This window comes from Rattus norvegicus, chromosome 17, assembly GCF_021556685.1.
Source record: "Rattus norvegicus strain SHRSP/BbbUtx chromosome 17, alternate assembly SHRSP_T2T, whole genome shotgun sequence".
In the NCBI taxonomy this organism is placed as follows: Eukaryota; Metazoa; Chordata; class Mammalia; order Rodentia; family Muridae; genus Rattus; species Rattus norvegicus.
Genome location: NC_141550.1, coordinates 91552338 through 91565433, shown reverse-complemented (window position 1 = coordinate 91565433; position 13096 = coordinate 91552338). Strand labels below are relative to the sequence as shown.

Genomic DNA, 13096 nt, shown 5'->3' with positions numbered 1-13096 from the left:
CCCTGATTATTAAAAATCAGGAACATAACTAAAAATTCCAGTGAGCAAGGCCAGTTATGTGGCACACACCTTTAGTTCAAGTACTTGGGAGGCAGAAGTAGGTAGATCTCTGTGACTTCTAGGTTAGCACGATCTACATAAAGTTCCAGGCTTGTAAAGGTAAATGATGAGATCCTGTCTCAACCCCTCTCCCCCAGAAGTGATTAAAAATTACACTATTTATACCTTAATACAGATAAAAATGTGTCATGTTACCTATAGTTAGGATAACCATACAGTCTATTACTTTTGTTTTATCATTGACACATTTAAAAGGATATTGATAACTGTACCAAGGAAACAGGTGCGAATGGGGACTTTGTCTAGGAAAAATAGGATGCGTGATTGTATGGCCATGATATTTACAGTTTTACTTTGAGCAATATATTACCAATAAGATGAAAGATTCAATAAAACATGATGTCAGTTTTCTATATATAAAACTGTTGGGAATTGGTTCTAATGCTTTGTCTTATTTTGATACCCAAAAGTCACACTTCTAAACCTGAGGGTCCCTGATCACTGCTGGCTTCAACTGATAATAAAGAATTGCCACACAGCCAATGGCTGGGCAGGGAGACAGGGTGGGACTTTTAGTTTGCAAGGACAAGGGACCAGGGGAGAGGGGTGCAGAATCACCTTGACTCAGAGGGACCAGGGTCAGATTTCAGAGCTGCAGGAGAGGAAGCATCCAATGATGTAGGTAGAAAGGGAATGTAGCCCTATGGGGTGCTGCCCAGAAGGAAACAGGGCAGCAAAGATAAAAAATAGATTTAGAAAGTGTGGAAGCCAAGAGTACTGGAGGGGAGTGTGTGCTAGCCACAGGGAGGTTTAGAAGTTCCCAACCATTGAGCTAATCAAGGCATATCAAAATTAGCTGGTGTGTGTGTGTGTGTGTGTGTGTGTGTGTGTGTGTGTGTGTGTGTGTTTTATTCATAAATCAAGAGAACTCTTGGGCAGGTGCAGTGTGTGCAACCCACCAGGAGCCAAAGTGGTTTAACTAATTTACCACTATATAAAACAAACTTGCTTAAATTAGAATTTTTGAATTTCTATTCAAAGTTTATCACTGAGTATGATACAGACTGAATGTTATTACCTCTCATTACTCTCAATGCGCTGATCCTGGGGTTCCTCCTGTGCTTTCCATTCTCTTGCATTAGAGCTATGTGCCTTGGGTCCGAAATGAGTGGGAAAAAGTTCCTTATAATAGAAATCTTCCAAACCTAATAACTTTCCTTGACTGCAAATGAACACACAGACATGCTACTTATCAGTCTGGTTTCTATTCACTTGAATTACAGGCTAAGTGCTTTCTTCTTTTGAAGCCTTTTTTGTAACTTAAGAGCATCACATACATGCTCACATACATGGGAGAAGTCTTGAGGTGAAAAAAATAAGCACACCCTGTTAATTAAAAGAATTTCCTGGGGTTGGGAATTTAGCTCAGTGGTAGAGCGCTTGCCTAGCAAGAGCAAGGCCCTGGGTTCGGTCCCCAGCTCTGAAAAAAAGAAAAAAAAAAGAAAAGAATCTCCTATTTCTTACATTGAATAAAACATCAATTAGCTGCTGGATTTTTTTTTTTTTTTAATCAGGTTTCACTTAACATGAACTGGTAGTTTCTAGAACTGCCAGAGACAATGGTTTCCAGTTTGGCCAGCCTACATTCACATTCACATCAGACTCATAGATAACTGACATGAGAATTGGCCTTGATGAGTTATTACGAAGTATTTTCAAATGTTTCATCCACAGCCTCAACTGGTTTTTGTGATAGGTACCACCAGGTCATAGGGAACTTTATTTATGCTTTATTTATAAAGCCCCTTCTTCCATTCCTAGCATTATCTGAAAGTCATCTGACATGATTAAATGTCAAAGATTAAAATGCCAAAATATTGGAAGACTGAAATATTATAGGAAAGGAAAAATCATGTGACGATAAGTGTGCCATACCTACAAAAATCGCAACACTTGCCATCCCCAAAATCCTCAAAAAGTACAAAATGTGACATTTAGCATGTATCAAAAGACCATAAAGTAAAAAGGGAAAGAACATCTGTAGATGTTGAAGTGTTCTGATTACTTCCTCACCATTATTAAAAGGGCAGAGAAAAGTAGTCAGTCTCAATGATGTAATGCATCCAATCATAGTTGAGTTCTAAGCAAACGCTTTGTATAGCTCTGGCTCAGTATGTTTAATTTATAGGTTCCATATAGCCCTCACACTTAGCATATACATATGTTGGGGGTCATGCTATTTTACAAATATGTGATTTGCAATTAAATTTGAACATAAAGATTTATAGTTTTATTTGAACAAAATGGTGCTATAGTTTAGAAAAGATAATTACCTGTCTTTTCTTGGTCTTCGTTTTTCTTCTTGGGTTGACTTCTAAAGGGAGTAGAAAGAATGAAAAGATATATAGTAGTATTAAATCATATTGTATAATATTTATTATTTTAATGGTAGATGAGAGAGAGAGGGAGAATCAGGATAAGTGATTTCTAGCTGACAAAAGTATTTCATATAACGCATACTATGTGATTCTGTTTATATGGAATTCTAGAAGGGGCAATACATAGTTGACAGTTGATGAGTGATTTTTCTAGGACATGGCTCAGGAATGGTGTGGAAGTGACTGATAAAGGATAGAGTTTCATTTTGGAGTGATAAAAATGTTGTAGAATTTGCTGCTTTGATGGTTATACTAAAAGCCGTTTTGTATTCTCACGGCAATTTGTACGACATGCGATATAGCCCAACCCAGCTGTATGAATGATTATACCTGGATCTCTCTGGGTGTATGTCCATGTAGATTATGTAATAAACTTTAGGTGGCTTTCTATTTGCTTTTGGAACTAGAGGAGAGATCTAAGCCAGGGACAAAGTTTCTGATCTTGGCAATGGTCGGCATCATGGTGGTCAATGAGATTAGTCTAAGGAACTGAAAGGAGAAGAAGTTGTAAGTCTGAATTCTGGGCAACATCACGAGGGAGCAAAGCATCATGCAGAAACATGGCACATTGACCCAGTGTGAGCTACATTTTCTGCCTGTGGTGTAAGAATCCTGTTTCCAGTGAACTCTCAGATTCTCTGGGTTTTCAAGGGCATGGGGAAGTCGTTTTCCTCTGTGGCAGCACAGAATGTAGATTGAATAAATATTAGAAATGGAGGGAGCTCTGGGGCCAAAGGCTTTGGAGGCTTAGAGGATGTTGATCACTGCGAGAGTTTAAGCAATTTTGTATTGTGTGTCAACATGGGTCAGAAGTTCTATGCCCAGTGAAGAAGACATTGGATTCTGGACCTTATGCTGAGCCAGTCGGAGGAGAAAAATAATCAGATTTACAGTTTAGATATATTTTCTGGTGTAGGTTGGGGAGGATGAGATTTGAAACCTGAAATAGTCTGACTGAGAAGTGGTGATAGTCACAATTGGGGCATGGTGTGGGGGACTCTTGCTTGGTTGGAGAAGGAGGATACTTGAGTAACCAAAAGGCATAAGGTAGAACAACTGGCATAGGTGCCAGGTATAAAAGGAAGGACATGATCCTCTTGGTTTTGAGAAACCAAGGTGATGTCAGTGGTGTGTAAGGAGGACTGAAACATGAGGGGAAAGGAATAGAGTGTAGTAGAGGCCATACCAATGACTTCTCATGCTTGCCAACTGAGTGGATCCCGGAGACCTCAATAAAGTTAAGGGTCCTGATGGGAAGGCTAAGCTTTTTACCTGTGTCTCACAATTCTGACCTGAGATGTGAACATAATATTAAGAGCTGGTTCTAGGATCAGCTCTCACAATGGTTGTGAATACATCTCACTATTGGCCTGGAATTTGCAGAAGCACAACAAACATTCACTTCTCTTTTACTACTTGGTTGACAACATACTCCCTTAAATGAAGGTCTCTATCTGGAGGGGTTTCCCACAATGGACCAGCAGTTCTGATGCCGTCCTGTTTCCCAATTGGTCTTAATTTATCAGTGAATAAAGCCATGGGCCAATTGCTGGGTGGAAGGGATAGGTGGAACTTCCAGGTCCCTGGAGGAGGCAGGTAGATGCAAGAAAGGAGAGGGGGAGAGTTTCTGTATGCTTTGGAGGAAAAAGAAGCCAGCAGCCATGTGAGGTAAGGGAGGGGCTGGGACCTCTGGCCACAGCTACAGGTGGGTGGTCACGGATGTTTGACAGGGGCCAGGTGAGACTAGCTACTGAAGTTAAGGGCAGGTGGGAGGAGCAGAGATAAAAATATTGTTAAGGGCATGCTTTTCCAGGCTGGAGATAGTGGTGCCCAGCAATTGTGTCCTAAGACAAGTTGGAAAGGAACAAACTGTGTGTGTGTGTGTGTGTGTGTGTGTGTGTGTGTGTCTTTTATCCACATATTCAAGGCATGTAGTGTGGTTACCTCCTGGAGCTAAAGGCAGGTAGAACAAAAGGAAAGCTGGAAGGGGTTGGTTGCACGGCCATCCTCCTGGAGCAAAGGTAGTAGCATAAAACTACACACAACATAAACTTTTTTTTAAGGTTGATATTTGTATGTAAACTCAGATAAGTGATGCAGTGGTTTGAATAGGAATGTCTTCCATAGACTCATGTTTGAATGCTTGGCCCATAGGGTGTGGCACTGTAGGAGGTGTGGCCTTTTTGGAGGAAGTATGTCACTGTGGGGGTACTGTGAGGTCTCCTATGCTCAAGCTATGTCCAGTGTTATCACATTCTCTTTCTTGTTGCTTGCAGACCAAGATGTAGAACTCTCAGCTCCTTCTCTAGTACCATATCTGTCTGCATGGTGCCATATTTCCTACCAAGATGATAACGGACTAAACCTCTGAAACTGTATTAATTTATTGTTTTTCTTTATAAGAATTGGAGTGGTCATGATATCTCTTCATGGCAATGAAACCCCAACTAAGAAAAGCAACTACAGAAAACGTTTCTAGGAGAACTCAGTGTAGGTCCAAGATTACAAGAGAGGACAGGACCGTGAGGAAGAGGGCTAGAGGAATACAAAGGTGCCATCAAATGGGGTATCTCTGAAATAGAATCTAAGGAGGGTCTTCATGTTGTAAGGCCTTCTTCTGAGGCAGCCAATGCAGTCACAGTTTCTACTGGTCTTCAGTTTAATTGTAAGAATGAGCCACTTACATGGAGTAGATAGTAGTATGTGGAGTCTTCAGGGTTATTTAATGTTTTAGGTTTCCGAGGTCGTCTTGGAGGTCTCAATATTTTTGACTCTTCTCCTTTAGAGACACCTATAAGATGGGTGATCATAAAAAGTTCTGAACTCTGGAAACTGTACAGTGTTTTCCTTTAGATAAATAAGAGCTTCTGCGCATGCAAACTGTACTTGTTACCCATCCACCCATATTATTCTTCTGGTTGTATGTTTTCCTCCAGTTGTCTGGAGTCTAGGACTTTGGAAGAGGGGAGATATAATAAAAGGCAAGAAGAGTTTGGTGATGTGGAAAAGGGACACAGGTTCATAGGAGAGATGAGATCAGGACCTTTCTTAGAATATATAGGTCAAATCTACTTATCTCACTTTTATCTGAATGGCAAAAATAGAAAAATACAGTATTAGTTTATATATAGATTATATAATATATGTCTATATAATAAAGATGTTTTATATATACTTGGTATTTTTAGCAGGACCGAAAGTTGCCTGTGATTAAATTTTAATTTGACTCTAATACCACTTAAAGTTTGAATTGATGTATCAGAATAAGGCCGTTGTAACAAAAATAAACTGAAGATGGCAAAGAATTAGAATAATCGCCAGGCAAGCAAGGAACAAAAAGATTCTGAGAATAAAGAAGTTCTTGGCCCTGCATCTATCGAATTATCTCTATTTAGTCTAAGTATTCTTGCGGATCCCATTGAACATGGCTACCGGAACTGGTTAGGCACAAAGGAGGAAGGCGGCAGAGAAGGGCAGTGGAAGAAGAAACAACTAGACACATTTTGCTTAAGTTGCCACAATGAAGCCTAATATGTACCGCTGAGTAGACAATCTGCATTGAGCTCCTGGCGGGTTGCAGGCCTTTCTAGCCCCACCAGAGCTCTTTGGATTTGCCAGTGAAAGATATATATATGCAGCATTATTTCCAATGTGCCTTACTAGCTCAATGGTTGGGCATTTTCTGAACCTCTCCACAGCCAGCACACATTTCCCTCTGGTATTCCTGAGTTAACATTCTATAAATCTGTATTTTCTCTTTGCTGCCCTGCTCCCTTCTGGGCAGCCCTACAATGGGGCTGCTTTCTCTTAGTACCTACACTTTTGCTGTCTCATCCTCCTTTCCTTCATGGAGTGGTAAGTCCCAAGCCCTTCTCATGGTGGAATTCCTTCTTCCTTTTCCGTGTTTCTTGCCCAAGAATCATAAAAGTCCTGCCTCTTTCACCCTGCCCGGCCATTGGCCATTGGCAACTTTATTTCCCAGTCAGAGCCAACCTGGGGGGGGGGGCAGGCTTCCTTTAGTCTATGTGCAGGACATTGTAAACAGGTTTGTGGGTAACATAATTAGTATGAGAACACAAGCTGCTATACTAATTCTTGAATAAGATCAAGCATGGCTGGGGGAGGGGCTTGTGAAGTCCCAACTCTTGACTATGAAGCTATTAACAAGTGATGGCTGTTGGGGGAGGGTGTTTTTTCCTGTCCGAGGCCCCTGACATGCTACCCCTGCTCCAGTACCTCATCCCATACAATAAAAAGACTCAGAGAGAGCACTGGCTGGAGGGATGGCTCAGTGGTTAGGAGCACTGACTGCTCTTCCAGAGGCCCTGAGTTCAAATCCCAGCAACCACATGGTGGCTCACAACCATCTGTAATGAGATCTGATGCCCTCTTCTGGTGTGTCTGAAGACAGCTACAGTGTACTTATATATAAATTAAAAAAATTAAAAGAAGGGGAAAAAGAAAGAGAGAGCACATGGAGTTGTTTGGGAAGCAACACAGTGAGAAAAGAGGGAGAGCGAGAAGATGGGAGGGTGGACTTATATAAAATATATTAATGTGCACGTGTGAGTATTAAATAAAATATTTCATTATTTTAAAAAGTTGTATTTGTTTGCCTTCTGCATATGAGTGCTTTGTCAGCATAACGCATGACTGCCTAGTGTCGGTGGAGACCAGAAGATGCTGGATCCTCTGGAACCAGGGTTATACAAGGCTGCGAGCTACCAGGTGGATATTTGGAATCTGCTCCACAAGAATAGATAGTGCTCTTAACCACTGGGCCATTTCTCCATGAACAGTTATTCTGGAAGGTCAAGGATGCCCCCATAGACATACTGTATGTCCCTTTCTGTCCTATTATCCCCGATCCCTGTGTACTGGAGCATCATCCACCATTTCATACCGTCCAACCTAAGGACTCTATTTCTAAAGGTGGAATCCCTTTCTTGTTTATTCTTGAATCCCCAGAACTTCAGGAAACATATAAGAAAATCTAATGAAAGTTTTCTGGCTGGGGTTGGAACAACAGTCCAGTAGTTGTTAAACGTGCTTGCTGCTCCGTAATTTGGTTCCCAGCACCCACATCAGGCACCTAGCAACCTCCCATAACCCCTGCTCCGTGGGAATCTGACTACCTCTTCTGGCCTCCATTGTCATACACCACACACACACACACACACACACACACACACACACACACACACACACACACGGAAAACTGCACTACAAACAAGAGCTCAGAGAAACCCTGCTGACAATACTGTGACCTCACTGTGACCTTATGGACAGGATGGAAGGCAATAGTTAGGCTGGTAAAGCCATAATGTTTGTGACTTATTGTGGCAGCCCTAGAGGAAGAATATAGAACCCATGCATTCGTGGCTACTGCCTGGTATTGGTTGCTATTGCGCTCTCTCTCTCTCTCTCTCTCTCTCTCTCTCTCTCTCTTTCTCCCTCCCTCTCTCTCTGAGTCTCTGTCTCCTTCTGTCTATCTCGCCGTCTCTGTCTCTGCCTGTCTCTCTCTCTGTATGTTGGTCAACAATAGATGTCTTTTTTTTTGTTTTGTTTTGTTTTTTTTTTTTGATTGTTCTCCACTTTATTTACTGAGCCAGGGTTTCTTGATGAACCAGGAGCCTGACAATTCCTGACAGTCTAGACAGCCAGCCTGCCCCTGGGATCCCTGTCTCTGCCTCTCTACTGCTTTTCTTGTGGTCACCACGAATGCCTGGTTTTTATATGGGCACTGAGGGTCCAAACTCCGGTCCCTGTGCTTGCAGGGATAAAGCACTTTATCCCCTAAGCTGCTGCCCAACTCTGGCTGCTTTAGACTTTTGTCTATGATGCTTTTATTCAATGGGCATAGAGAGCTGCATGTGAGAGAGATTCTTATTTAGGTTTTGGATCCTCCTGTTGAACTCCTGGCCTTGGATGGTGGGCATCATTGGGGAGGGGTTTGGAGCTGTCTGGCAGTTTGCATCCACATTAGCTGACAGGCATGGTGCTATGTGAACAGTAGATGTTCAGCACACTTTTGTTAACTAGGTCACTGGCTTGTCATCACATATAAAACAAATATCCAATGCTCCAAAGATAAATGTTAATAAGACAACCAATGAGGCTCTGGGAAGAAAATCCACGTGAATTCATGAAACACTTAAATACTATAAACACTTTAATCAGAATCCAGGAGTCAGAAAGCATACATATTTGCTCACCATGAATAGCTAAGGAACTGGGGGCTGTGAGTGGCTCAGTGATGCAACCCTTGCTTGGCATGTTCGAGGATCTAGGTTCAATTCCTAGCTCCATAGAAGAAGGACAAAAGCCCAAATGAACACAGATAAAAGATCCTGATGTGAAGACCAAGATGAGCAAAGTAATAAAATAAATCTGCACCAAGAGTGCTTTGACAGGGTGGGGGCATGCTGCAACAAGGATCATTTTACCCTAGACTCATGAGCAGTGCTTACAAAGGGACATGATTCTTATGGACAGGGTGTCAGAACAAGTATACGTTCACAGATCGCTGAAGCCAATACCAATTGTTACAGTCTTCAAGGAAAGAAAACTCACAATAAAAAACAAACAGACAAAACATCTCTTCTCTCAGCCATCCTATCACCCCTGAAGTCTATCTCAAGCAATTATAATGCTAGTAAACAAAAATAACTTCAACGATGTTTACTTCAACACTTCCCATAGCGGTAAAACTTGAGACATAGCAAGTAAGAACATAGACACATATTTACAAAATGTAGGGAAGAATTTGTGTTTTATAACAAGGGTTCCGAAGAGGGGAGGAAAGCTGGTTGGAATGAGGGGAAGGGAGCAGAAGAAAAGAAAATGCACACTAAGAACACATTTATAAAAATATTTAAAAATATACACGTGGGTATGAGAATATCATAGTCCGAGCAAAGTACAAATTCACTGAATTGAAACTTCATAATTTCTAAGTTATGTCTATGTTTTATAAAATTCATATCTGCTTAGTTTTTCAGCCTCTCCTCTTCACCAGAACAACATAAAATAGGGGGCTGAATATTATTCAAGGGTGGCTTCCTAAGACATTGTCCTCTGAGGTGAATAACCAGGAAATAAAAGATAAGTCTGATTGCTCTGCCAAATTTCCATGGACTGTTTTGTTTTCTGGTTTGTACAAACTTTCCCTCTCCTTTTTCTGTGAGTTTATCAGCACAGAAGAAAGGCACAAGTTTATTGTATGCCCTGATGTCCTTCCTCATTTTGTTCCTTTGGAGGAACACAAACCTTGTCAACTAATCTCCCTGTCCCCATAATTACAAAAATGACACAAACATTTATAATCACGACTTTGCACAGTGTATCAATGTTGGCAGTAGCAGAATTAGGTCTGTGGCTATTTCATGTGATGTGAATGATAAACGTTAGCTTGCAAAGGTTACAGCCATGAGGCAAGGCATTTATTCATACTGTAGTGCTGGTAATAATTTCCCTAAGTGTTTTAATTTATCAGAAGTGTACCTTTTGGATAATAAATTGATGAGGATTTCAATATTTTGCACTCAGAAGGAGACAAATATGAAACTCATTGCTGGCAGTTGCTTTAGAAAGTTAAACTCTAGTATTTTTATTTTTCTCATTTCGGTAATAACCACACTATTTTATTTAAGTGATCACAAAGAGTATGATTTGCAGAAGTGCCTAAATCAGGTGTCAGCAGCTGCATTAAGCTACCTTAATCCTTTTCTTAAGAAACCATTGTTCAGTTTTTGTAAAATTCCATTTCCTCTCGGCAGGCTGTGACCTTCAAGAAGTAGAAAGACCTATAGAATTCTTCAGAACCTCTTAGGCACCGTAGAAGCAATGTCATCCAGGGATAGTGACTGTTGGCATTTCCCCATCTGCTTCCAGCCAGGGTCAGAAACCTAGAGATCTGAATCCAGGTCCTGAGTGTACAGCTTAGGGCCAAGCACTCCTCTTTGCCTGGCTTGAGCTCCTTCCTTTCTATTTGGGAGACCTGCTCAGTTCTCACTGGGCTTACTTTACTCTTGCTTTTCTTCTGGGTACTCCTGGTTCTCTTGAGCTAACCAAGGGGAGCAGGGGTAAGGTAAAGGGCTTGTTTTGGCTGAGCGTCCTTGCAGCACGGATGGGGTGTGTTTTCCTGTTTGAGTGGATCTGTTCCAGTCTTCTGACCTTCTCAGCATGATAGCTACTGCTCCTTCCCCATCCAAGCTACACATCCCGGACTTTGGACATCAGGACTGGCTCACATCCATTGCTACCATGGACTTTCAGTGTTGTTAATTCTCTGCTTTGGGCACTTGTTACTAACACATGGAACTTCGAGATTGTTTACGTCCCTGCCTGGCTCTCCTATCATTTTTTTAAAGATATATTCCCCCATATGTGCTGGAAGGTATTCTGCCTGCTATTGGAGGAGGAGAAAGGCAGTCATAAATATAACTCAAATACATATCCTGTGACCTCCAGCAGTGACCTGCCTGCATGGTACTCTGTTGCAGTAATGGCACAAATGTTATGGAGTAACCAATCACTTTTTGATTGGATTTAGGCCCCAACCCATGAGATGGAATCTATACCTGACACTGCTAGTGGCCAAGATCCAGAGACTTCTCAGATAGATCATGGGCCTAACCATTATTCTGCTAAATAAACACAACAATAAAATAACTCCTAATGACATATCGCTATACCCATTGATCAGCCAGGGCCTCACTCAAACCTCATCGGAGAAGCTTCTTATGGCTTTAGATGCAAATTAACATAGAGATCTACAACTGCACAGTGAGCAGGTGGTGACTTTGGAGCACTCCGTCCTTAACAGAATATTTCTTCAAGGTTAAGTGATTTCTTAAGGATAAGAGAAGGCAGAGAGATTGTAAGGGTCAGAGGTGATGGCCGTCTCCAAGGCAACAGTGTCTCCCAGAGAGACACATAGGACTGATGCGCACATGAACTCAGAGACAGTGTGACAGCACACACCTCCTGCCATTTTTTTTTTAAAGCAACATCAAAGAAAACAAGGAAAAAGCGATCCCTGCTAGTAGAAGGAGAGCCATAGCTCCCTACTTGGTGACTCTTGCCTCTTGGACATATCCCTATATATACACTATGTAGTTTTGTCATCTTCATTGAGCTGAAGTCGGCCATTTTAGGTCTCAAAGACTAGTCTTGTTCTAGCCTATGGGATTAGCTCTGACTTTTTTTAAAAGGAGATTTATTTATTTATTTATTTATTTATTTATTTATTTATTTATTTAATGTATCTGCACACACTGTACTGTCCTCAGACACACCAGAAGAGGGTATCAGATCCCTTTATAGATGGTCGTGAGCCACCATGTAGTTGCTGGGAATTGAACTCAGGACCTCTGGAAGAGCAGATGACTCCCGAGTCATCTCTCCAGCCCCTAGCTCTGGTTTTTGCCCACAGACATCTTGCACGGCTGTGTCAGAGGAGGGTACCCCAGCAGAGGCACACAGGGGCATATAGTGGTTCAGATGGTGACTGGGAGGGCACTGCTGTCCTAGGACGGCGAGCCTTCATCGTGAACTGTGTCAGCTTTATCTTTATGATTTGCCTTTTTCTGAGCACAGACACTGAAGTAGTCAGGCCACACGTGGTGCTTTCTGTATTCCTCAACCTTAAAGGGAAAACAAATCTGGGAAAGGTTTGCATGGTCAGTGAAGAGTAAGAATCTATGGAACGTCTTCTCCCTCAAATCAGAGACAGTTTTAAGCATTTTGTTGGCTTGCAATCTACCGTTTAATAAATACCAGGTTGATTTTAGGCCTGCTCGGTCTCATTATTGTGTAATTGACTTTTTATACTGCGTGTTTAGTGAACACATTATTTTATTCATTTTGCTAGTCACATGCTTTTTTGTCTGAAATTTGTGAATAATCTTTATGAACATTAATGTTCTAGGACAGATATTTTGAATACAACACTTTAAATCCTTCCAGTTTCATGATATCTCACTTTGCACACACCATCCTGTCATGGATCTTTGTGGTTTCCTGGTAAACCTCATTTCAACATATTAATTTTCCACTATTATTTCTAATAAGTTCTTTTTCCATTGTACTATTTTATGAGAAAGGTTATCTATTATATCTATCATCAATGTATGTATCATCTACATATGTATGTATGCATGTATGTATGTATGTATCTATCATCTATCAATCTATCTATTTACCTATCTAATCTCTATCATCTATCTATCTATCTATCTATCTATCTATCTAATCTCTATCATCTATTATCTATCTATCTACCTATCTATCCATCATCTATCTATCTATCTATCTATCTATCTATCTATCTATCTATCTTCTATCTCTATCATCTCTATTATCTATCATCTATCTATTACCTATCTATCCATCATCTATCTTCTATCTATATCATCTCTATCATCTATCATCTATCTACCTATCTATCCATCATCTATCTATCTTCTATCTATATCATCTCTATCATCTATTATCTATCTACCTATCTATCCATCATCTATCTATCTATCTTCTATCTATATCATCTCTATCATCTATCTATCTATCTATCTATCTATCTATCTATCTATCTATCT

The 13096-nt window shown here is 40.8% G+C and overlaps 1 protein-coding gene across 1 annotated transcript in view; it reads right to left on the bottom strand.

Annotated features, from left to right (window-relative positions):
* The window catches only part of Myo3a (myosin IIIA), a 224061-nt gene that overhangs the window by 9098 nt on the left and 201867 nt on the right, over positions 1 to 13096 (bottom strand). The window contains 3 exon segments of the mRNA NM_001419731.1: positions 1139 to 1282; positions 2394 to 2434; positions 5183 to 5289. Coding sequence (NP_001406660.1) covers positions 1139 to 1282; positions 2394 to 2434; positions 5183 to 5289 — 292 coding nt within the window.